Source organism: Leishmania braziliensis, chromosome 28 (genome assembly GCF_000002845.2).
Source record: "Leishmania braziliensis MHOM/BR/75/M2904 complete genome, chromosome 28".
Lineage (NCBI taxonomy): Eukaryota > Euglenozoa > Kinetoplastea > Trypanosomatida > Trypanosomatidae > Leishmania > Leishmania braziliensis.
Window position 1 is genome coordinate 994,284 of NC_009320.2, and position 25,230 is coordinate 1,019,513.

Below are 25,230 nucleotides of genomic sequence, written 5' to 3' on the forward strand. Positions count from 1 at the left end.
GTTAAGTAGCACTCCGCCCATCTGTGCCTTTGTTTGTTCATGCTCCTCAGTATTGTTTCTTTCATTGGGTTGTTGTTCATTTTCGCATCCTTGTTGCGATTTCTGTGTGTTGTGTGCGTGGTTGTGTCTGTGCCTACCTATCCTAAACCACCCACCTTACCCTGTCCTTCATCTGTTGCGCTCATCTCGCCCGTGGGCAATGCGCTATGTTGCTCGCTCCCTTTCAGTCTTCTCCTTTCTCCTCACATGTGCTTATCTCACTCCCCCCCTCTCGAGGCTGGGAAAGGGTGCTTGTACCTCTTGTGCTTGCTGGTGTTGATGTTGCCGTAGTTACGTGTATGCGCTGACGAGAGGACGTTATCGGTTGATTGGTGCGCCTTTTGCCGTCACGCGACCGAAGTTCATTCAGTTGTGCCTCCCTCCCCCTTCTCTTCCTTTCTAGGCGCCGTCATCTCAGCACTTTCTCTATGTCCTTCCGGGGGTGTTTTGTTGTTGTTTTGCTTCTCCTTTGCCCGAGGGGCCCTCACGATGTATGCGCCTCTGCGCCCTTCCTTCTCTCTGCAAATGCTGGCGTGCACCCTACTCGCTGGTTCGCTGTTTTCCTATCTCGGCGCCCACCCAGGCGTGCGTGCGTGTGGTCCTTTCCCATTGTAACCGCCTTTTTCCCTTAACGTGCCCACTTCACCACGAAGAGGTTCGGAAGTAGACGTAGGCAGTCTTAGTTCATCTACGTCTCTGTAGCGTCACGGCTGTGCCAGAGGAACCGAGCCAACCAACCCCCTTTTGTGCTGTGCATTCCTACTCCAATGCCACGGCATACAGCGCGGGCCAGGCACCGGATCAAGTTGAGCATCACGGCCGCTTAGCAAGAGCAGAAGAGAAGTAGGCGGGGTGCGTATATGTGTTGAAAATCATCGACAGGAGTCGTCGTCAGCGGGAGCAAGCGTGACCATCACTGCACCTCTCTTCAGTCCGACGCCAGCCCAGACCTCTCCTCCGGCATCAAGGGTTTTCAGAGCCGTATACCCAAGGGCGGGCTGCAGGCTGCTTGGCTTCTCCACAAACCGTGGGGACGCTGGGCTCTGAGATGCCATACACTGAGGTGGCAGACCATAATCCGGGACTCACTTTAACAAGCGCAGGAGCAAAAAAAAAGGGCAAAGAGAAGCGGAGGAGATAGTCGAGGGAGGGGAGGGCGTGTGTGTGTGTGTGCGCACACGTACCGAGGTTCCCCCAGCTCACCTAATCCAGTCACCGCTTCACTTCATCTCTCTCTTTTCTGAGGACTAACAAGAAGCGATAATTATCAGTACAGTGATCAATTTTGTGCGTAACTGAGGAAAACGACAAAACACACACACACACACACACACAGCCTTGAGCGCGACTTTTGGTCAGTGCCGTGCCTGACTGGTGTCGTGGGCTGAGCGGGCTCGAGCGAAAAACGAAAGAGAGAGAGAGGACTAATGGGCATGGCGGGACCTGCAGCAGTACAATCGACTGTCACATGTATGCCACTATCTCTTTTGCTCCCAAAGTGGGTAACAACTTACCTCTAGCAGGGGGCAGGCGTAGTATGCGAACTCACCTTTTGCGTGTGCTTTATGACGTGAGGTGTGTGAGTCGACGTGTACCCCCCCTCCCCCCGTGTAACACACGGTGGGCCACATGTGCGCAATGCCGACCCTGCCCGCTCTCTCTTGCTGCTGCTGCTCGCCCCCCCCCCCCCCTCCCTTTCCCTCATTCAATGCTCCCAACATGTTTCTCACCTCGCAGTGTTGCTGCGCGCGACTGGGCACTTTCTATTTGCACAGAGGTGTGCGAGGTCTCGTATGCACAGACGTGCATGCATGAAACGACCGTCTGTTATCCCTGTGCATCTACTTCCCCCCCCCCCCCTTCTGTCCCTCTCCCCCTCTCTCGCCATCCGCATCCTCCCCATTCCACCGGTTTCTGCCACCCACCCATGCGCACGTGTGCACACGCATTCATTCCTTCACTAACTCCCCCCCCCCCCCCCCCCCATTCCCATCGTGCTCTGTCTTGTGGGAACACCCACACGGAGGGGGTAGCGCAAGAAAAAAAAAAAGAGAGTCTCTCATCAATCGCGCCTCTTCTCGTCGCCATCTTCCTCACGCTCCCCCCTTTTCCTCTTCCCAGGTTACTTGGGACACACAGCTCACTTTCCTTTCTCTCTTGATCGTGTATCCGCCTTCTGCTGCTGCATCATGTTCCGTCGTGTGGGCTCATCTCCAGCGGCCCGCCGTGCCGCTGCTCTGTCGGTGGCTGCGCGCAGCCTCATCTACACACCGCGCATCCGCGACATGAAGTTTCTGTACGAAGAGGTTTTCAATATGTACGACCACTACAAGGAGTTGGGCAACAGTGCTGCTGGTGGATCTGACAACATAGTCACAAAAGAGCTGATGGATGCGCTACTGGAGGAGAGCTCGAAGCTTGCGACGCAGACTCTCTTTCCGCTGTACGAATCCAGCGACAGTGAAGGCTGTGTGCTACAGGATGGCCATGTGACGACGCCAAAGGGGTTCAAGGCGGCGTACCAGGCGCTCGCAGCGGGTGGCTGGACGAGTGTTAATGAGCCCGAGAAGTATGGCGGGCAGGGGTTGCCCTTCTCGGTCGGTTTCACGACGCGTGAAATTATGGCGACAGCAAATTGGGGCTTCAGCATGTACTCCGGACTCTCTCTGGGCGCCTGCCGCACGCTCATGTCCTGGGCGAGCGAGGAGCTCAAGGACCAGTACCTGCCAAAGCTTGTGAGTGGCGAGTGGAGTGGGACGATGTGCCTGACGGAGCCGCAGTGCGGGACAGACCTGTCGCAGGTGAAGACGAAGGCGGAGCCGTCCGGCGACGGCAAGTCGTACAACATCACCGGCACGAAGATCTTCATCTCCGCCGGCGACCACGACCTAACGGAGAACATCATTCACATCGTGCTTGCGCGGCTGCCAAACTCACTGCCGTCGACGAAGGGACTGTCACTGTTCCTCGTTCCACGGCATGTTGTGAATCCTAACGGGTCGCTGGAGGCTGCGAAGAACGTGGAGTGCAGTGGGTTAGAGAAGAAAATGGGGATCAAGGGCAGCTCGACGTGCCAGCTGAGCTTCGACAAGTCTGTGGGGTACCTGATCGGCGAGCCGAGCGCCGGGATGAAGCAGATGTTCACGTTCATGAACGCTGCGCGAATGGGGTGTGCGCTGGAGGGTGTGTGCCACGCGGAGCTTGCGTTCCAGAACGGACTACAGTACGCACGCGAGCGGCGGTCGATGCGCGCCCTTAGCGGCGCAAAGGAGCCGGAGAAGCCAGCAGACCGGATCATTTGCCATGCGAACGTGCGGCAGAATTTGCTGTTTGCGAAGGCCGTTGCGGAGGGTGGGCGTGCACTGCTGACCGACGTTGGGCGGCTGCTGGATATGCACGCTGCTGCAACGGACGCTGTGAAGGCGGCGGCGCTGGACCACGAGATCGGCTTCTACACCCCAATCGCGAAAGCGTGTGTGACGGAGTGGGGCGTGGAGGCTGCGAGTCGGTTGCTGCAGGTGTGGGGCGGGCACGGGTACATCAAGGGTAACGGGATGGAGCAGATACTGCGCGATTCACGCATCGGGACCATCTACGAGGGCACCACCGGCGTGCAGGCGCTGGACTTCATTGGGCGCAAGGTGCTGAGCACGAAGGGCGGCAACCAGGCGAAGCGGTTTGGGAAGCGTGTGAGCAAGCTTGCCTGGGCGCACCTGTTTTCGACCGGCGCACTGGGGCGGTACGCGCGGCAACTGTGGCTGATGCAGAAGCACTGGCGGATTGCGACGACGAGGATCGGGATGATGGCATTGAAGAACCGCGACGCCGTCGCCGCGTCGTCGGAGGACTTTTTAATGTACACGGGGTATATGGTACTCGGGTACTACTGGCTGCGGATGGCAGAGGTGGCGCAGCGCAAGGTGGCAGCAGGCCAGGATGCGGACGGATTCTACCAGACGAAGCTGGACACGTGTGAGTACGTGTTCACGCGCATTCTGCCGCGCGTGGAAGCCCACAAGAGGATCATGCAAGCGGAGCCAACTCTGTGCGCGTACAAGGAGGAGAACTGGGACATCTGACTGGGTGACCCATGCGCTGCGTGGTTGCTGAACGATGTCAGCGTGGGGTAACCGTGCGGGGACGCTTTTTTCTTGCTTGTGGCATTTCGCATGTATGACGTGCGTTCAAAGGCCTTTCGGCAGAGTGGCCAGCGCATCTTGTGCCTGCGTGCCGCCCCTCGCCCGCTTTTCCTCCCTTCTGACGTGCCAGCTTAGACACCGGATATCGCCCAGTGAGGGATCGAGTATGTGTGTGCCCCTGTACCTGTCGCTTTCTTTCCTTCCTCTGCACAACAGCACGAGGGGCAACATGGAGGGATCACGCTACTGCACGCTGTGAGGAGACGGTGCTTCTCCTCTCTGTTTCTTCTGATCCCGCTGCCCTCTCCCGGCTTTGACGGCACGGATGGTGGAGAAGCACCCACGCACGAAAAATGAGACTCTACTCGAGTTTTTCGGCATTCTCGTTCGTCTCTCTTCTTCTCTGTCCGCTGCGCGAGTATGATTGGCCCTCTTCCTCCTTCCTTTACTGGAAGAAAAAGCGACGTGTTTTGATTTTCTTCGTTTGCTCTCTGACCCCCTGCTCTGTGTGTGTGTGTGTGTGTGTGTGTGTGTGTGTGTGTGTGTGTGTGCGGGCGGACGCCAAGCAGCCTCCCCCCCTCCCCCATCCCGGCCGATGCTAGACCACTTCTGGGGGTGACAGGGTCAGGTGCCCACGACGTGGGGAAGGCCAGTGCGATGCATCGCCACTGGTGCCGGCGGTCAGGCTGTGGCGCGTGCCTGTGGCTGCTTCGCAGCAGGCGATGGGCCTGGAAAGAGGCCCGCTGTCGAGTGGCGTGTGTGTTGTCGCTTGAGGCTTCCCGAAGAGGTTTCTTGTCTTTGGCTTTGTGTGGCAGCGGTGCTCGACGTGGGCGCGCGCCTGCACGCACACAATGTGCTCTTATACCCCCTTCCCGCCCCTCTTTAGCGGTCTGCTTCCCATGCGGTACTCAGCGCATGCCTGATGTCTTTGCTCCTCTGCGTTTCCTTCGTACGGTCTCTCATGACGGTGCACTGGGGAGGTCTGCCCAGTTTCCTTGACGGGTCCTTTTTTGAGTTTCGTTGGGCTCTGCCTTCTTCTGCATCATCCAAAGACTCCGAGGGGCGCCTTTGCCCCTAAGCACAGGCCCAAAAAATGCAGACACGCACCGTGGCGCGTACGGCTTCAGCGCGTCTTCTTGTTCTTTGCCCCTCTCCTCCCCTCCCCCATCGTCCGTCCTGTATTGCCGCGCCCTGTTCCCTTCCTTCGCTCTCCTTTGCTTTTTGTTTCATCTCAGTTCTGCACGTGCTTTTCTTTATTTAGTTGTCTCTCTCCCCCTTCCTCCCTCGTACTGGTTTAGAATGATGCAATCGGTGTAAAGGTGCGCGCGCAGGCGTACGCTCGTACCCTGCGGGGCGACGTTTCTGGTGGCTTCGGCTCGGCGCCCAGGCGTACACACACACACACATGTATATGTTGAAGAACTCAAGCGCTTCTGCATGCTTGTGCTGTTGCTGCTGCTTTTCTCTTCATTTTCTCTGTTTCCTGTTCCCTCATTTCGCTCTCTTTCCCTCCTCTCTCTTTCTCCTTTGAGCAATTTTCTGTTTTTTTCGCTTGTTATGTCTAGCGGCGGTGTCTCTCTCTCTCTCTCTCTCGAATCCCCTGAGCGCACTTGCCTGCGTATATCTGTGACAGTACATGAGCGACTTGGCGAACAAGGACTAATGTCTCCGTGCCCTTGTATGTGTGCGTGTGGGACTCGAAGTAGATGACCACAATGGTAGGTGTGCATGTGCGAAGGCGAGTGGCGTACGTTCGCGATGGCTGTTCCACGAGTGTCTCCGTGTGTGCGCGCGTATCGGCAGATAATCACCCCCTTTCTCTCCCCGATGTGTGCCTCGTGGCTGCTTCTCCCTCCTCCCCCCGCTCCACGCCAGGGAATCCTTCGCCGATGTTTGTGAGCTGCGTGAGTCAGTCACCACCTCCTCCCCCCAGACTCGTTGCCTTTTTACTGGAATGACCACATCTTCTCTCCATCTCTCTGGCCCTCGTCTCCTCCTGCGTTGTCCAACTCACGTGCACTCACCACGTGATCTGAGTTTGGGTCGGATTGCACAGAACCGACGATTGGGCCTACTTCAGACGCATCCAACAAACGCCCCCTCCTCCCCTCCCCCCACACACGCACTGTACGCTGCGTTAGAGACACCGTGGCTGCAGCGATGGACTTCCGTGCCAGCATGCGTGCGATGCTGGAGAGCGCGAGGCAGTCGATTCGCAATCGCGCCGTCAATCCCACTGGCAAGGCCGCACTGAAGAAGGGACGGACTCTTGATGATTCGTCTTCATCCAGCCGATGCCCGCAGCCCAAGGCGCAGCCGACGCCACCCTCCCCCTCCTTGGCCGTGGCAGAGGGGCTCCACTTTCGGAGGGACACGGCGGATGACGCGGATATGGCCCCATCGGAGGCGAGTGCGCTGAGCGCAAAAGAGAGTCGAATGCAGTTTGTGCGGCATTACCATCGCCTACTGCTCGCCTTCATCGAGGACAAGTCCAAATATGAGCTGGAGCTGCCGAACCTCTCCTCACTGGACCGCCTGGTCGTCCACTCCCTGGCTGAGAAATGCAACTTGTCGCACGAATCCGCCGGCGACCGCGCAGATCGCGTGATGCACCTGAAGAAGGACATTTTGTTCTTTCAGAACCCCGAGGCGGCGCGGCAGGTTAACCTCGACGACATCATCGAGAAGGTATTGTGGAAGGAGAGCAAATTCCAGATTCGCTACGTACGGTCGGCGAACCCGGCACAGGTGGCAGTCGGCGACATCGGAAGCTACGCTGACGAGGACGCCCTCGAGAAAATCGAGCGGTTTCGCCGTGCCACGGACGAGTACCGGCATGCCACGGACATGGGCTACTCTCAACAGGAGCTGCTGCTGGCTGAAGCCGGTATCAAGGGTGAGGACGGTGACGCTGCGGAAAGGCAGGGCTGTGCGGTTCCTGGGAGACTCGAGGAGATCTTGAGCCGACCAGACGACTCCTCTGCGCTGACCATTACGGCGGGGCCAGCGTCCGCGGTGTCCTCGTCTCCGTCTCAGCAGCTGTCGCCAGCAACGTCCACGATTGCGGTTGCAATGGCGCGGTCAAAGGCAACGGCGGCAGCGGGTGCTGCCAAGGCAGCCGCTGCCATGATAAATTTGTACGACGAGGTGTGCCGAACCTGCGGCTCACGAGTGCGACTCGATGGACCACCGCAGGGATGGAAGTGCAGCCACTACTGCACTCATTGCACCCGTCACTCCATTTGGTGTTTGGAGGAGGTGAGGGCCAGGGCGGACCCGGCGAGGCACCACAAGCGAAGGCGCGACGGGGCGTCGTCGGCCGAGGGTGGGGGCGAAACTGGCGGCCGGCGTCGTGGTGAGCAAGCTGTGGAGGAGATCGATCGCGAGGAGGATGAGGGCGACGGAGCTGTCCGACATTCCCGCACTCAAAGTCGCAGCAGCAGCGCAACCGAGGAGGACGCGAGCGAGGTCTTCACGGCAGAGGACGTGGCGGAGATGGCGGCGACGAACGACTTCAGTGCTAAGGACACGAACTGGTTGCGCGAGTTTGCCTCACGCCAGACGGCGCATGTGGCCGACCAGATCGCCTTCTGCATCGACTTCAGTGATCTGACCGAGGCACGCCTGTTCCGTCGCTACGACGGCGTAGCAACCCCGTCGGAGGCGGCGTGCTGGTATGTAGTTCTTCGTGAGGTGCGAGATCTATCTTTGACTGTGTCAGACCTCGTGCGAGAGCTCTTGAACGAGGCCTTTGTAGTCCCGTCGTCGGCTGCTGCACAGGATGACGTCGAGAGCACCACACAGACCCCAGCAGTAGAGACCATTCACACCGAGGAAGCGGAGGAGCGCGCGATGGAGCACATCGCTATTGCGTATCCAAACCTCTCTGTTTACGGCATCGAATGCGTGGCAGTGTGCCAGATGCGTCCTGCCGTGCGATGGGCCTCCGTGCCCCAGCTGCTCATCAACGAGGAGGCCCTTCAGCACCTGCGGCAGCGCTACGGCGCACGGCACGTGTTCCCAACTCAGTCTCTCGAGGAGGCGGTGCAACGCGCTGGCGAGTCTAACGCCTCCCCCTTTTCCCCCTGAGCAAGCGAGGAACTCGTTCTCTACGAGTCAGATGATGGACTTCTCCCTCTTGTTCACCCTTCGCCCGTTGCCTGCAAAAGCTGAGACGCCTCTGTTTCTCTGTGTTGGTCCATGCGCTTCTATGGAAGACTGCATCAACTGCCACCGTATACACACACACAGAGAGCGAAGGATCAAGAACACTGGTGAACCTCAGTGTGGGACAAGGATGAACGGCAGCACCCCATCATCGCTCAGCACGTTCTCCTTTCCCTTCCTTCACGCCAGCAGCGGCAAGAGCTGACGTGAAGGTGCTGCAGCAGGCTGTTCATTGGCCGCCTATAGAGGCACACTAATGAGGCTGACGGGTGCGTGCAGCTACAGCGGCGCTCTACAAAGCGGGAAAAACAGAGGACCAGCACTGGTGGGGATAGCGGTACGCGCTCGTGTCCTCTGCGATGTGCACACAAACATCCGCCCAGACACGCGGAAGCCGAACATGCGCACCCCTCCTGTCACAGAGAGAGAGACGCACACACATGCACGCAAGAGGCGCACATGCTTTTCTTCATGCCATTTTCGCTATGGGAAGAAAACCCATATGTGGGTGAACACTCTCTCGCTGCATGATGTAATGATGTGCTGAGAGAGAGGACGAGAGGGGGAGGGGCGGAGAGGACGTCGGGTGCCTTCCTTCGTTTATCTCTCTCTCTTTCACTCTCTACTTCTCCTTTCACCCATCTGTGGGCATTGCACGATAGCAATGCTACTTGAGTTGGGTCGTGCACCTTCTGCGCCTCACCTTGCAGCTCTCATCTCTTTCATCTCTCTCACCTCCTCGCCGCTTCCTCTGCTTCGAGTGTCGCCTTTTCTTTTCCTCGTTTCAAACCTTCTCGTTCATCATAAGGCGAGGACGATTTGTCGCTTGTGTGCGCCTGTGACTACGTGGCGCGGTTACCATCACCGTATTCAAGACCCCGGCGCTGCTACGTGAGAGATCCCCACACCCACAGAGGGGAACACACACCCGCCCACACACACACTGACAGAGCGGCGCCCGCTCATTTATCCCGACCCACAGAGAAACTCGCAGACGGTTGCCTCTTCAATCCACGGCACCGATCTGTCAGGGCCACACCGGACAGCACCGACGCACCGTCTTCTCTGTCCCTCCCAGCGTGTCTCTTCGGTGCGCTTGGGCGGCCAGAGGGGGAAGGCGGGCGCTCTCTCTTTCGACGACTGGAGTGACAGTCGCCGCGGCAGACGCAGAGAGAGAGAGAGGGAGAGAGAAGGGCAGGCGGAGCAGAGAAGAGGTGCGTCAAAGCAGAAGCCCACAGTGTGCGTTGGAGGGGCGATGTACTCGCGGACGAGTCTCCTGCGCCTTCGTGGGTGTGATTTTGGTGCCGCTCGGCATCACACAGTGCACTCTGTTGTTCGAGGGCTGCGAGCACTTTTACTGGTACCATGGTCGGACTCTATTCACGGCACCGACTGCTGCTCCTCGCATGCGTTGACCAGCGCCGTTCGCGGTCTCTCTCTTCGGCTGAACGAGGGCATGGAAGGATCGGAGCAGTTCACTGTGTCCTTTCATGCAGACACTGGCCGCAGCAGCGGCGCGGCGGGTTTCTTTGCGGGCGAGGCAAATGTGCGGCAAACCACCCCCTCCTCCGTTGACGAGGCCCCGATGTGCGACACAGCGGGGGCTGTTCCCCCTTTTGTAAAGGATGAGAGCACGGCGGCTGCAGCCGACTGGGAGGCGATGTCTGTGAGTGCAAAGTGGCAAACTACGGGTAGTACTGACCCCGGTACCAGCGCCTGTGATGGTGACGACAGGGATGATAGCCGCCACGTGAAACTATCCGACACCTCTGTGGGGGCCGTGGAAGCGGACGCCGGCGCCGCTGCGATCCGTGACGCCCCGAGTACCCGTTCTTTCTTTTCTCCTGTGGCGCCGCCTCGCGTACACCCACCGGTGGAGTTCGCACCGCCACGGAAGGAGCCGACAGCTTTCACTTTTCTCTGCCCACGCCTCGGCCCCGATGATGGTCGTCGTGCTACTGCTGCTGCTACTGCGCCGTGTACGACTGCCGTATCGGATGCTGAATCGCCTTTCATGAAGCCCATCACGGCAACCCACGCACTCTACTCGAATCTTTTTCAGGAAAGTTTCGTGAACCCTTTCAACGGACGCCTCACCGGTACGAGCTCCTTGGCCGCCAAGTTGCTGTGTAGCGTTGGCTTCTATCGAAAGGTGTCAAACCCGCTGCAGCTTGAATGGAGCCCTGCGGAGTACATGACAACGCTCCAGAAAATCGTGTCAGCTGAGCAACTGAAGGCAGCGCGTCGACAGGAGCGACAGGCACGGCAGGAGCGCAGAGTCTCGAAGGTTGCTGCTAAAACGAGAAAGTTGTTGACACCAGCCACTAGGCAAACAAGGACGGGAGACTCGCGTGCAAAGTTATCGGCGAAGTGCAGTGCATCTGGAGAAGCCTTTATGCCAGTAGGCGAGGCGATGACATCGGCACGCAGTCAGCTGCTTCGGCCATTCCTGCGACATGGACCCGACCACTGGATGGCGAGCGTGGCAAAGCTCCTCGAGCGGCACGACGCCTTCACGTACCTCCACAAGGAGCTGGAGCGGCTCTACAGCCGTCTGAGCGCAGCGTACATGCCGCCGAAGCTCGACACCCCCACGGACCCCAGCACAGTAGGCATGGCTATCACTCAGGATCAGCGCCACGTGGTAAAGTTGGCACTGAGCGGCTTCAATTTGTTCGTCGGCGGCAGCGCCGGGACGGGTAAGACAGTGCTACTCAAGTACATCTACCGCGAGCTTTCCCAGATGGGGCTACGGGTTGCCATGACGGCCACCACAGGCGTAACGGCCGTTCAGCTCGGCGGCTGCACCTTCCACCACGCCTTCAATGCGCCGCTCGACGCGGCACCGCATCGGTGGGACGCCAATGCGTTGCGAGCCGTCGATGTAGTCATTATAGACGAGGTTTCGTTGCTCGATGCATGCATGCTAGACGCCTTCGACATGGAGGCGCGACTGGCTCGCATGCATCACAGACCGTTCGGCGGGCTGCAACTCATCGCGTGCGGCGACTTCCTGCAGCTTTCACGCGAGGACACCCTACCGGCGTACGAAAGTGCCGCCTTCACGCATTTGGTCCCACTGCGCCTCGTCACTCCAATGCGACACGCTGCGGACGACCCGCTCATGAGGCTGCTGGAGGATCTACGGCATGGCCGCTTCGACACGAAGTGTTTCGCTGCCCTCGATAGACCAATACCAGCGAACAGCACTCACGTCACGTACCTCTTTCCTCGACGCCGCGAGGCACAGCAGCTCAATGACCTTAAGCTGAGTGAGCTAACGACGCAGGAGATGACCTTCACCCCGCAGCGTGGACCGCTGCAGTTGTGTGGAACCTTCACGCACTCAGCGTTGGTGGAGCTAAACAGAGACGCTGACGGTATGCGAGCTGCCATGCCACACCGAGAGCGCCTGCTGGAGATGATTCACGAGGAGTCGCAGCACGTGTGCGCCGGTGGTCATCGCAAGGATGAAGGTGAGAGAGAGCTTGCGCCGCGTGTCGCGGATCACGAGCTCGTCATAATGCCCGTGCGAGCCGAGGGGGCGCTGGTGACGCGCTTCGCTTTGCGATTGCGGTGTCGAGAGCGAGAGTTGCCCACGTCTGGAACGAGAGGTGGGTGCGTTGGCAGTGCTGACAGCGGCGAGGACTGTACCTCTACGCAGCCTTCGGTACTTTCTGCGGGCGACGTGCCGGCCCTCGTGGTCAACCCGACTCACAGCGGTGCCCCCGCTGCCATCTCGGTGAGCACGCTGCGCAGGCCGATTACCACTCTCGCGACGAAGCGAACGCGTCGCATCATAGCACCTTTCTCTGCCGCTGAGTGGGAGGAGATTGCAACCGCCGTCGCCACGCGACTCGGCGGCCGCGTTGTCACGATGCTGGAGGAGGAGCCGTCCTCTATGGTACCGCTGAGTGTGACCATGGCGCTTGCAGACATGACAAGCTCCGACGTTGCCCTTTCCCTTGCGCCGCTGCGACTCAAGCTAGGGTGTCGGGTCATGGTGAATCGCAACCTCTCACGAACGGTGTCGAATGGAAGCGTCGGTATTGTTGAGGCCTTTGCCCCACCAGACATCAACCTCTTCCCGCGCCGTACCGACCGCTCTGCGCGCGCCGTGTTCCAGCGTGTGTGTCAACAGAAGCTGTTTGCACAGCTCCCCATTGTGCGCCTCCTTGGCGGGGAGGTGGTGCAGATTCCACCCATCTCGATCACCCTCGGTGGCACGGCGCAGAGCTACTTCTACGGCCACGAGGTGCTCACCATACCGCTGCAACTCGGCTACGCCTTCACGGTGCACAAGGTGCAGGGGTTGACACTGCAAGGTACAGTGGTGTTGGACTGCGAGAAGTTCTTTGACTGCGCGCACCTAATCTACGTCGCGTGCTCGAGAGTACGGAAGCTCGATCAGCTTGTTGTTTACCGCGTCCAGCCAAGCATGATCATTGTGCGTCGCAGCGCACTGGAGTTCTCCAACAAGCTGCAGGACGCGAGAAACTTGAATGTCGTAGATTTTCCACCTTCGACTGCGCGCTCTTCTTGGTCTCAACACCCACACACACAACAGCGCGTTTTTTTTTCTACACCAGCCTAACGGGACAGGCGTCGTGTGAGTGTGTGTTGCGGAGCGGGGGATGCACCGGCGCTTCATTCTCTCGCGAGGGCACACCCTCTCTTTCTCCCCCCCCCCCTACCACTCCCTGCTGTGACAACCGCAGCACCACAGCTGTTCTGAGGCTCTTCTCTACCCACAGCCTCGCGCAGCCTCCGCGACGGTCTTTTCACTTCTTTTCTCTTCAGCGTTTTCGTTTCCGCCTTGCTTGGCTCTGTGTTGCGTGTGTGCGCGGAATGAAGGACTCGCACACAGCGCAGAGCCATGCGGGGGCACTGCTCCTCTTACTGCTGCCTCTATGGACGTTACTTTCAATGCACCCCTCACACACACACAGGGAGAGAGAAAACGCGGGTACGAGTGTCCCTCCCTCTCTCCCTGTGCCATCTTTAGTTGCTACAGCCGATGCTTGCGGTGGATGGCGATGAGTTGGACGGTTTAGGTGGAAGGAGGAAGGAGGGAGAGCTGAACGAGAGGCGTGCGCGGAATTAGCAAAGCACTCTTGCTTTCCTCTGTGTGCGCTCCTGCGCTTTCCATCGTCTCTCCGCTGACCACCACCCAGCACTCCTCTTCTGCTGTTGCACATCTACAAGAGAGACGAAGTGCTTCTCAAGCAGGGACTACGTACTCAACTCCGTCGGCCTCATCATACTCGCTGGTACACCCTTTTCACCCATTCTCTCTCTCCTTCATGCACCACATTCCTCACTTCCTCACTTCCCCACTCGCGTGCCCTTCACGGCGTTTACCCCGAGCGGAGACAGCGGCCGACTGAGGCGCCCCGCCTTTTGCCTTTATCTCGGCGCGTCTCGCACTTCACTCTCCATCTCACTTGTTTTTCACCTCGCCTTCGTGCCCCATCCTACACAGCTGTGCGCACTGCACGTACATGCGAGTGCGTGAGCGTGCATCAGCCGGAACACCACCCACCCGTGCTTCGAGAGCAGAGGCATCACACCCACACACAGAGAGAGAGAGCGACGCACAGCTGCATGCTCATTAGGCATTCAACTGGACGCTCACATCCGCCGCTGCTCGGGTTCCTGCTACTGCGAGAGGTGATTGCACTCCCAAGCACAGAAACAAACTCCACTTGCACGTGTACCGTCTTCTAGCCATGACGACCGCCGGCCTCTCACGTGCGTACGCGGTGCTGCGCCAACTCGATGTCTTGCGTGCCGAGAGCATCACCAACCCGCTGCCTATCTCTGGCGACCGTCACCCTCGCGCACGAAGTGCAGAGCCCGGGACAAGCGAACTGGCGTCGCCGCCGTTTCGATCGAGGGGTGAGTCCGCTGGGCGTAGCGTACGTCTGCATGAATCCCGACCGCCGCCCCCCACAGAGAGGAGAGGGCAGCACACCAGTCACGGAGACATTATCTGGGAGGATTTGACGAACATGGATGTAACTGAGCTGTCTTCTTTCCCCCCTGCTGAGGCGACTCACTACCGCGGCTACTCAAAGCACTCGTACACCTATGCACCTGTGGGCTCGCATCTCCGCCCTGACTCACCCAGCCACGATGAACCTCAACGAGAACTCTCGCAGCTGACAGCTGCTGAAGGAGGCTGCCATGCTGCAGCTGCCACCACCAGTGCTGGTACTCAGCCTCACCACTCCTTGCTTTCTGGAGAGTACATGGCGGACGACGGCCACGATCAACATGTGCCGCCACCGCCGCCGCTCAGTCGCACAAACGACGCCTCTCTGCCGCTCTTGTCTTCGTCCAACTCCCCCCTCCCTCATCACCGGTACCGCAGAGAGGTCTCAACAGAACGACCGCTGCGCCGTTCGCCGCCGGTGCGCGCGGCAGTACCATCGCCAGCTGTCCTGCCGTCCTTGTTCACCAGCGAGGCAGCGCGCGCGGCTGCTGTCCAGGCATCTTCGTCGTTGGAGTTGTGTTTTGACAAGGATGACATGCACGCAGTTCTGGCAAGCGCTGCCGCTGCCGCTGCGTCCCCGGGGCTGACGGGGAGAACGCAACAGGGCTGGGGCGCTGTTCAACCATCTTCAGCGCAGTTGGATGGCGCTGCTGTTGCTGAGACAGACGCTCTGTGTCGCATACACCGGCGCATTACTCATGGCGCCCATTGCGGGACTGAAGCGGCATCAACTTATACGCAGAGCCTCAGAACTTCCGTCGATGCTTCAGTGACAGCGGAAGCTGTCGCCACGCCCTCGTCACTGAACTACTCGTCCCTGATGGCGATGCCGGACGACGATGTGCAGTCTGCCAGCAGTAGTTCTCATGTCACGGCTGCAGACGGTGGGCGACACCCACTTTGGCAGCTGCCTATGTCAAGGAATGGCGTGGGCGACAAGCAGCCCCGCCGCCACAGGATAGCCGCCGCTTCCGCGGCTTCCCCGTCCGCGCCCGTGAAGGATGTCTCCATCACCCACGGCGTCGGGCGCCCCTTGGGAGCGTTGCCTCAAGGATCTCGTTCGGTTGGGCAGCGGCATCAGCGAGAGGCGACTGCCCCTGCAGCTGTGGCGCCTCTGTGTGGAGTGTCCTCCCCTCCGCCCTCTGGCGACCTGTCGCCTCTCTCCACCGCTGCCGGCCCCAGTGTGCGCGCGGACGGCGGCAGAGGTGCAAACGCGGCAGAGGCCCGACAACCGCAGGAGGAAGAGGAGCGCACCTCTTTGAGCAGAGACTGCCACCTGCCACCGCACGTGATGCCGTCCCCACGTGATGCCGTCGACACGGGGCCATTCCCGCCTCGAGCTCCCGCGGATCGCAGCGACAAGGGGGTCGGTGATGATGGCAGCGGGTGCAATGGCGACCGTGAAGGCAGCGATGGTTTGCGCTTCAATAACCTCTTCCCTGGCAGCGGTGGAGAGGGAAGTATTGGCCAAGAAGGGCACCCTAGAGAAGACGAGTCGCTCCCCCTGCGTGACTTCTCCGGTGCCGTCGAGGACAGGTCTGTGCAGCGAGCCGCTGCTCACATCGACCATCAGCGCTGTGACTCGTACAGGCCATCACAGAGCAACTCGAGAGGGCAGAACTTCACACGCGATGCACGTCATCGTGTAATACCGCTGTTCCCTGCCGCGTACAGGAATGCGGTGCCCTTTCTCGACTACCTCGAGCGCGTCAACGCCGCCAGCTCACATCAGCTGCTCAAGGAGCTGGCTGCCATGCGCGAAGCTTGGGTCACCAGCACTCAGGTAGAAGACGCGGCCGGGGGCGGAGGCGAATATTCTAGGAGGGCGACAGAGTCCGTTGTGGTGGACTGCCTTGCCATGGATCTGCTGCTCAACAAAGCCAGCGCACTCGAGTACATTGTGGTGCCTTGGCTGCGCACACGCCTGGAGTCGATGATGGCGGTCCATTCAGCAGAGAGGGTGAACTCCGGTGCTGGAAATTATCGCAACCAAGGCAAGGCCGTCGCTGCCAACGCACTCCGACGAACAGAGGCGGATGCGGAGGGCGTTGGTGAAGGGGTTGCAGCGGTGAATAACAGCGTACTGTGTGCCATCATCGGCCTCGGCGGCGTCGCATTCACGCTTCTTCCTACTCTCCTGCAGCTACTTCTCTGGCTGCCGCCACCGTCGCCGGCGTCGGTGTGTGATGTGCGCCTCGTTGGACTTGCGATACGCACCGTGGGCGGTGCCGAAGGACTAGAGACTGTGATTCGCATAGTGCAGCAGCAGACGGAGGGGGCGCATGTTTTGACAGCGGCGGCGTACGCGCTCAGTACATACAGCTTCGAGCTCGTGGGCCACACAAGCGCCGTGTGCATTCCCGCTGGCGCGATGCGTCAGTTTGGCGCGGGCGGAGGTGCAGACTCGCTTTTCCAGCTCGTGCCGGATGACTTTTCCTCCTCCACAGCGTCCTCACTCTCGGCATCGCCGATGATGGAGGAGCTGCGGCCGCTCTGGAGTCGCGATCCTCTCTTGCTTTCGCCTACTGCGACAACAGGAGCACCGACGGGGCTGCATCTCCTCTACCTTCAGTCACCACCGCCGTATCGACCGACCCACGTGATGGTAGACGCGGAGGTTGCACGATGCGAGCTGCTGGCGTACCTCCGCACCGACCAGTTTCGCATAACACACGCATACCCGTACATCATGGTGTTACTGAATGATGCTCTGAACGCGCGCCTGCTGAGCGCTGTCCTTACCCCGACAGCGCTGAGCCTCTACTCACCCATCTTATCCCAGCTGCGCCGTGGCCTGCACCGGGTGCTGGCTGACGACATCACCAACACTACACCACATCAACGAGGCAATGTTGGCAGCTGTGACATCGATGACAAGGCTGCAACTGCGCAGGGGCTGCTGCGGCTTCCACTTCTCCCGTACTCCCTTCATCGCTTCTTTGCAGGGGAGAAGGATATGCTTTTCGCTCTGGAGTCGGCGCTGGTGCACGCCCTCTTGGCGCGCCCCGCAACTGCGCTGGTCCAAGAGCAGGCGCTCATGTCACTGAGCTCGCTGCCCCCAGAGGCCCGCGTGCACGTGGTTCAGCCTGTGACGGACTTCTTTATAAGCTCGGCACGCAAGCTACACCTGCGACAAACAACTACGATGCGGCGCTTTGCCGCCCAAGCTAGCCGTGGTGACCCTCCAGCAACCGGTCCTGGCCCCTGTAATGGAGCAGGAGGGGTGGACGCCAGCGAAAATGTTACCGTTGCAGCGGCCATTGCTGCCGGCACTGTGTGCGTGAACTCCCTTGCCTCGAGTTCTTGCGTGGACGGCTGCATTGCGGCACTTCTCCCCGTCTTCCAGGAGCTGCTGCACTCGCCGTTGTGGCGGGTGCGGCACGCGGCGTGTGTGGGGCTCTCACGCATTGGTCCCTTGACGGCAGACCCATCCTCTATTGTTCACTTCCTGCTAACCCGCCTTGCACTTCAAGACCCTTTGGCAGAAGACGAGAGGGGTTTAAGCCAGTCCCCGTCTGCGGTTGCCACATGGTCCCCACAGCTGCCGTTGCAGTGTGCCACTGTCGTGTGGTGTCTTGCGCAGCAGCGACAGGGCGGTGTGCGAGCACTGCTGCAGCTCCTGCAGGACCCCAAGCAACCTCCGCAAGTGCACCACTGGTGCGCCTTCCAGCTGGCTGAGGTAGACGTACACGAGGCGTGCGCGAAGCTGAACGGTGGCGACTCTCTTGAAGCCGATGCGCTGCTCGATGAGCTGGTGCAGGTGCTGGGGAAGCTCATTGTGACGCAGGGCGCCTTGGAAGAGGACACGATGCTGTTGTGTGTGCGGGCGCTGGCGGAGGTGGTGCATCGACACCACACCACTGCGACGTCGCCAGTCAGCAGCGCTGCTGCTCCTGCTGCGGTGGTCGCCGCCTTTTTACTTGACACCATTCAGTCAGCCCATGAGGCTGCCGGCTGCTGCCAGGGGGAGGAGCCAAACACCTGTTTTACTGTGCTCACGTCCGTGCTGGAGGCGGCACTCTTACCCACCAACGTCCTCAAGGCGCTGTGCCTGTACCTCTGCCGGTACGGCGGCGGCCACGGGGAGCTGTACGTATGCGAACTGCTGCTCCAGAGCAGCTCCGTCGCCGTTCGAACCGCCGCCGCATTTGGGCTGCGGGGCTGCGGTGCCAAGGCTCTGCGTAGCGTCGTCTTTGGCATGAACGACGGCAGCTTTGACGTGCGGCGTGAGGCCTTTGAGACGCTCACTGCCATCGGCGCCCCGGCAGCACTGGAGGTACTGCAGCAGCGACCGGCAGAGCACCGGCATCAGGTGCAAGCTGCACTGCGTGATTGCTTGCTGCAGGATGCCAGTCGCCCTGTGTCGCGCAAGGTCGCTGAGGCTGTGTATCGAGCCCTTCTAAGCGAGGAGCTGCTTGGAGCACGGGAGCTTTCGTAGCCACCACATCTGCAACACAGACACCAGACAGAGGGAGGGGATCCCTTTATCGTGGGGGGGGGGGCGGGGAGTCGGATGCGCGTGTGTTGAATGGGGCTCAGCGCCCGACTTGTCGCCCAGCAATGAAAATGGAAAAGGCATCTGCTAGGCCACCCCCCCTCTGCCCTCCTTCCGATACGCGCATACAACGTGGCCCCTTCCTCGCCCCCATTTGCCCCTCGTCGCCCCCCTCTTTCCAATGCCTCGCCTCACCAACGCGTCTGCGTCTTTGCGCTGCGCGCACGCCAGATGTGCACTTGGTAGCTGCCGCGCTTCCACTTTGCGACTACCCCCCTCCCCCAACCGTATCCAAATCACCTTCGCTCCTCGTGCCTTTTCATAATCCGCTCTGCCGTTTTGCGCGCCACCTCACATGCCCACACGCCAAAGTAGTCGCTCACAGAGGCCGCTGCGTGAACGTATGGATGTGATACGACAGTGACCCTGGAAAGCGTTTCTCTCTCTCTCTCCCTCCTCTCTTTCTGTTGTCTCCTCGGCTTTCTCTCTGTCTCTGCATTTCTGCTCTCTGACCCCCTGCTCTGTGTGTGCGTGTGTGTGTGTGCGGGCGGACGCCAAGCAGCCTCCCCCCTCCCCCATCCCGGCCGATGCTAGACCACTTCTGGGGGTGACAGGGTCAGGTGCCCACGACGTGGGGAAGGCCAGTGCGATGCATCGCCACTGATGCCGGCGGTCAGGCCGTGGAGGGCGCTGCGTCGGAGCGGCCCGCGACCGTGTCCGCGTGGCTCGGGTGTGCCCTGCCGTGCCCTCGCTGCCCGCTGGTGTGGGGGGCCTGCGCCGCCCCGGGGTGGTGGTGGTGCGCCGGTGACTGGGTCGGCGCATTGCTGTGGCGCGTGCCTGCGGCTGCTTCGCAGCAGGCGATGGGCCTGGAAAGAGGCCCGCTGTAGAGTGGCGTGTGGCTCCTGCTTCATGGCAGCGAGTGGCGACGTGAGGAGGCAAAAGATGTCCTCCACCTTCTCTCCCGAGCGTATGACGTGTGCCTCTTTGTGTATACGTGCGTGTGTGAAGGTGTGTTCCTTGTCTCACCTCTCTATCGCCTCTTCCTCTTGCTACTCTCCTCCGCCCCCCCTCCCCCCTCGCCAACGACCTCACCGATCACCTAACACCGCCCCCTCTCAGATATTGCGGCTTGCACGTGTGTATATATGTATGTGTATTGGATGCCTTCCCCGCGTTCTCTTCTCTCTTCGCACGCTACTGCGCTGCGTCTTTACTCCCCCTTTGTCTTCAACGCTGGGCGGCTATGGCAGGCAAGACGGTACGTGCGCTGCACCTGGAGGGCGGCCAGCTCTTTGAGGCCGGGTGTTTCGCTGAGGCCGCGCGGGTGTTCCGCGGCGCCGTGGATCGCTTCCAGGCTGATCAGCTCTCGACAAAGCTCGCCGTGGAGGAGTTCGTCAAGGTTGCCGGCAACTTGTGCGTTTGTTACCACTCAGCGGGTGACTGGCACGAGTGCGTCAAGGCAGCTCGCGAGCTACTCGCCATCTACCCGATTATCCCCAAGGCGTACGCCGCGATAGGAATGTGCATTGTGAGTCGGTTGCTAGAGCAGGAGGCAGAGCAGCAGGCAGCGGACGCGCAAAGCAGCTCGAGGATGCCGCCGCGGTCAGGCGAGGAGGTGCGCCGTGATGCACGGCGGTACTTTGTGAAGCTGAGCGATGTGGTGTGTACAGCTGACGACGCTCACAAGTACCTGTGCCGCGCGATTCTCTTGTCTGAAGGGGCGCTGCAGGTGTCTGTGGGCCCCTACGTGGAGATAGCTGTGCGGTGGGTGAGCGAGCAGCTGCTGTCGGCTGCTCTCTCTTTAGAGCGTGAGTATGGCGACCAGGTAATCGGTGAGCTGAGCGTGCTGGAGGAGAGCGCTTGCGATGCGCCGCCGCTACTGGATTTAGCACCGGTGCAAATTGAGCGTCACTCCATTGGTGTCGTAGGCGCCACTGACATGAGCAGCGCCGGCGCTGATGTCACTGTACCTGAGGGCCACCTCGTCGAGGGACTTCCTGAGACTGAGGCGGGGTTGATTCTGCACGCCATTCAGGAAGGCCAGCGTGCCGCATGGGGCGAGGCGGCTGATTTGCCATCGCCTGACTTGTCGTCGCTTGTTGCGGAGAACGATGCTGCCGGCAAGTCCACCACCTCGAACCACAGCAGCAGCATCATTGGTAACACGAGCAGCAGCGGCAGCCATGCCCCGGTGACACCGCCGCTGGAGTACTTTCTGTCACGGCAGCACACACGCGTGCGTGTGTGTCACGCCGAGAGGGGTGGAATTCCTCGCGGCCTCACCCTTGCCCGCGCATCGGAGCCGTTTGCTGTCGGTCAGCACATACTACCCGTACCGCCAGCGGACCTCCCAGCTGTGGCTATTCGTGGAGCGCCGTCAGCAGCGCGAGCGGCGCCGCTGCTGTTCTCTACCCAAGAAGAGCTAGTATCTCTGCATGTCGACCCCGCTAGCCTTTCTAACGCGGAGAGCGCCTTGTCGTTGACTGCCCTGTCGTCTTCGCTCGCGCAGACCGGCGGCGGCGGCGCTGGACTCTCGATGGGGGGTCTGGCCACTGCGGAATTGCCGCCGCTTCTCACGTGCAACGCGTGTGGCAGAGAGCTGAACCCAGTGCACCTTTCTGATGCCTCGCCCACTGGTTGCCCCACGTGCCACGGCGTCGTGTACTGCAGTGCGGCGTGCGCGGTGGCTTACCGAGATCGCCATGACCGACACGAGTGCGCACTTCGTCTGGCGCTGCAGCGGCGTGCAGCGGCGCTGGCTGCTATGCAGCCATCCACCGACGCCGAGACCCTGCTGCCCTTCGGCGACGTTCTCGCCGGCGGCGGGTGGAACGTGCTAGACCTGCATCGCCGCGTTCTGCCGCTCTGCATCACGGTATACAGCGGTCTACGGAGCAACGCGCCTAGCGCGGCGGAGGTGCGGGCGCAGGTTCAGCGTGGGGTGCAGCGGCGCCTTCGTCATGCGCTGCCGGTTGAGGTTGCCGATACTCTTGCCGTGTGGGTGAACGTGCTGGAGTCTACCGTGGCGGCACCAGCGTCGACGACTGGTACCACATGGTCAGTCCCGCTGCTGCAAGACGGGGAGAACGAGCGATGCGGTGACCAACGGCATAACGACCTCGCTGATGCAGCCACGACCACCTCTTGTGCTGCCGCTGCCGAGGAGCCGTGCCTCGCGGACCATCTCCTCGCAATTTTCTTCATGGTGCGACTCCTTGCTGTCAACCACGCTGAGAGCCGCTGCAGCACCTTCTACATGGAGCGGCTCCTTTTCCGGCACTCCTGCGAGCCAAATTGCATTTGGTCCGACACACTACGCGGCATCCTCACAGCCCGCTTCATCTGCAAGGGCGAGGAGCTGACCATGGCACTCGACGACTGCTTCCCGCAGCACTGGCCGTGGCAAATTCGGCAGAAGTGGTTCGTGCATCATCATGGGGTACCTTGCCAGTGCGCCCGGTGCCTGCGCGAAGGGGCCAACCTGAACCACGGGCGTGGCATGCTCTCGAATGAAGTGATTGAGCAGCTCCTGACGGCGGACGTCATGGGCCATCCGTGCCCGACACCGGCGCACAAAAACCCCACGCAGCTCTTTCACCTCCAGCTTCAAAAACTGGTCGAGGAGAGTAAGTCCCCACAGCAGCGCAATGTGCCTGCGCTGCTGTGCCGCCTTGATGAGATGCGCGCCGAGGTGGGCAAGTACGTGTTGTCGTCGCATTATCTGCTCGAGGACATTCGGCTCGCCATGCTGAACGTGGCAGAGACGGAGGGTCACCTTGCCGGGTGCGTCCTCGAAGCACAGCGCAGCCTCCTGTTCTGGGAGTCGCACTGGACGGGCGCAATTCCTGCGAAGTCGCAGCGGCTGCGGCTGCTTCCAAGCGTCTTTGACTGCGGCCGTCGGCGCAGACTTCATGTGCACCAGCAGCGCCGCCGTCCGCGCCACGTAGGACCACCAGTGGCCACTGCAGCTACCTCTGCCGAGCAGCCGCACGATGGCTCATCAGAGCAGAGAGAGGGTCCCTCGCCGCCGCTGCCGGTCCCAACGCCTGCGGAGGTGCAGCACGGCAGTAGCGGCGCTGACTTTCCCGCCGCACTTTCTTTCCGCGTGGGAGGGGCGGGTTATGGCGATCACGAGGCGAGCAAGGCTAGGGGTGCATCCGATGCTGCCACCACCGCCGCTGCGGCACTACGCATGCCGGCGCCTCTCATTGCCACGAAGGACTTTTCCTCTGGCCGCAACATCATCGATCTTTTCTACGGTTCCTACCAGACGTGGTACATGTGAAGCGGGGGTCCGAGAAGAAGGCGCCGCCATATTCACGTGTGGCGAGTTTGGTCGCAGGCGGGAGGGGATGGGGTCTGCGTGTGTATGTGTCCCGGAGTTTGTGCGCGCCGGCTTTGGCGCTTATGCGCCTGAGAGCTTTCCCGGCTCCTCCTCGTGGTGGCACTGCCTTTTACCGAATTGGGGGGGGAGGGGGGAGGCTATGTGTCCTGGAGCGGCATGCCGTCATGGTGTTCCCCTCCATTTACCCCCCTCTCTCTCTCGTTCACCCGCGTCGAGTTTGATTTCGTCCTGTCTCCAGTGCACCTGCCAAGTCTCAGCGGCCACAGAGAGAAGAGCGGTGAGCTGTCACCAGCGCAGCATCAATGACAAGAGAAACACTGCAGGCAACTCACTCGCTTACACACCTCCCCACCCACTCCCGGGCATTTTCTCTCAGCAACACCAAACCCTGCCAAGGACAGACCGACGCGTACAGGAGTGCATCCGTTGGTTACAGCCCTTCCAGTGTAGTTATGGACGCGAAGTGAATTTACTCCGTTACGCGTGCCATTCAATCCCAAGACGTGGGCAGATCGTCTGTGGCCTCTCCCGTCACACTCTTCGCGGTTCTCCCTTTTTGCATCTCATGCGGTCTACTGAGGCGCTTCCCCCCTCTCTCTCTCCACTCTTCTGCCTTCATGTCCCCCCCCCCTCCCTCCCCCTTACTCCTTGTCTCCCTCACCACCCAAATACCGACGCGCACGTAATGCGCGCACCACACGGCGTGTGAGCCAAGAGAAAAGAGTTGACGATCAAGCAGGGAACTATGGGCAAAATCCGCACCAAGACCGTGAAGCGTGCCTCCCGCCAGGTGGTGGAGAAGTACTACTCGAAGCTGAACTTCGACTTCTACCAGAACAAGCGCCTCGTCATGGACGTGACGATTGCTCGGTCTAAGAAGCTGAAGAACAAGATTGCCGGGTACGCGACCCACATCATGAAGCGCCTGGCCCGCGGCCCCGTGCGCGGCATCTCGCTGAAGCTGCAGGAGGAGGAGCGCGAGCGCCGCATGGACCACGCGCCCGCGACGTCCGATGTGGACAAGGTGATCCAGTCAGGCGTGAGCGTGGACAAGAAGACGATGCAGATGCTGCAGCGCCTGGAGATCGGCGTGCCTCGCCGTGTGAAGCGTGCTGATGCCACCGTGACGAAGCTGAAGGTGGCACCGCGCCGCCGCCCGCAGAAGAACGCCAAGTAGGTGCGCTGGCGATGTGTGTGTGTGTGTGTGTCTGCGTGCGTACTCTTCAGGTGAGCGGGTGTGCGTCTTTGTGAAGGCAGCGAAACATTAGCGCATATGCTAGACCGGGTGAGTGGAGAAGGGTGCTTTGATGTGCGGAGTGGGACGCGCAGCGTCAGCAGCGGAGCCACGCGTGACCATCTGCGTCGCCAACGCTCTCTCCTTCGCGCGGCACTAAGCTCTCTTTTTCTCCTTTCTCTTCACCCAGGATGTCAAGGGGCACACGCACGCACCGCTTGCCAGCTCGTAAGAAGGACTGCGTCTGCCCCCTCCCCTCTGTCAGTCGATTCCTTCCCAGCACACCGCTACGTCGTTTCTTCTCTTTTTCTTTCCTCATTTACTCTAGTCTTTTGATTTCTCAAAGCCTTCCCTGCCTCTCTCTCGCTCTGTGCGCCCGCACTGATGATGCTGCATCGTCGTCGTCGTGATGGTTGCCACATAGCAGAGGAGCGCGGTTCCTCTCTGAGCCCCTGAAAACCCACGCACCGTCGCCCACAGAGCGAGCTGTCGCAGTGCCATTGCACATGCGCATCCGCGCGTTGGTATGTGGATCGCAGCGTACGCACCGCATGCCCACACTGCAACTTCCCTCTCCCCCTCTCTCCCGGCTTTTGCCGCTGGGTGATTGGGAGGGAGGGGGGGGGGAGGAGGCAGTCGCTCTGCTTTATCAGCTCGCGCTATCTCCTGTTCTCCACCTTGTACACCAGGTAGGCTTCGACAGGCCGATGAGTTGTTCGTGGTGATGCGTGGTGGTTTGCCTCTCCCTCGAGCCACCTTTGATGGTGTCTTTCCCGGCCTCTTTGTTTGTTGGTCGCCGTTACCTGCCACCTCTGA

General features: G+C 60.4%; 6 protein-coding genes across 6 annotated transcripts; all 6 read left to right on the forward strand.

Annotated features, from left to right (window-relative positions):
- Positions 1-2,228: 2,228 nt before the first annotated feature.
- On the forward strand, positions 2,229-4,118 carry LBRM_28_2710 (putative acyl-CoA dehydrogenase; the record flags this gene model as incomplete). Its single annotated transcript, XM_001566247.1, has 1 exon — positions 2,229-4,118. One exon carries the CDS (start codon positions 2,229-2,231, stop codon positions 4,116-4,118), a length of 1,890 nt encoding a protein of 629 aa, XP_001566297.1.
- Positions 4,119-6,338: 2,220 nt separating this feature from the next.
- Positions 6,339-8,267, forward strand: LBRM_28_2720 (conserved hypothetical protein; the record flags this gene model as incomplete). The annotated part of the gene is made up of 1 exon (XM_001566248.1): positions 6,339-8,267. One exon carries the CDS (start codon positions 6,339-6,341, stop codon positions 8,265-8,267), a length of 1,929 nt encoding a protein of 642 aa, XP_001566298.1.
- Positions 8,268-10,359: 2,092 nt separating this feature from the next.
- LBRM_28_2730 (putative DNA repair and recombination protein, mitochondrial precursor) lies at positions 10,360-12,939 on the forward strand (the record flags this gene model as incomplete). Its single annotated transcript, XM_001566249.2, has 1 exon — positions 10,360-12,939. One exon carries the CDS (start codon positions 10,360-10,362, stop codon positions 12,937-12,939), a length of 2,580 nt encoding a protein of 859 aa, XP_001566299.2.
- Positions 12,940-14,074: 1,135 nt separating this feature from the next.
- Positions 14,075-18,778, forward strand: LBRM_28_2740 (conserved hypothetical protein; the record flags this gene model as incomplete). Its single annotated transcript, XM_001566250.2, has 1 exon — positions 14,075-18,778. The coding sequence occupies one exon, from the start codon at positions 14,075-14,077 to the stop codon at positions 18,776-18,778; it is 4,704 nt and encodes a 1,567-aa protein (XP_001566300.2).
- A 1,300-nt stretch (positions 18,779-20,078) lies between these two features.
- LBRM_28_2750 (hypothetical protein, unknown function) lies at positions 20,079-23,120 on the forward strand (the record flags this gene model as incomplete). Its single annotated transcript, XM_001566251.2, has 1 exon — positions 20,079-23,120. One exon carries the CDS (start codon positions 20,079-20,081, stop codon positions 23,118-23,120), a length of 3,042 nt encoding a protein of 1,013 aa, XP_001566301.1.
- Positions 23,121-23,925: 805 nt separating this feature from the next.
- Positions 23,926-24,357, forward strand: LBRM_28_2760 (putative 40S ribosomal protein S17; the record flags this gene model as incomplete). Its single annotated transcript, XM_001566252.1, has 1 exon — positions 23,926-24,357. The coding sequence occupies one exon, from the start codon at positions 23,926-23,928 to the stop codon at positions 24,355-24,357; it is 432 nt and encodes a 143-aa protein (XP_001566302.1).
- Between the last annotated feature and the right edge of the window lie 873 nt (positions 24,358-25,230).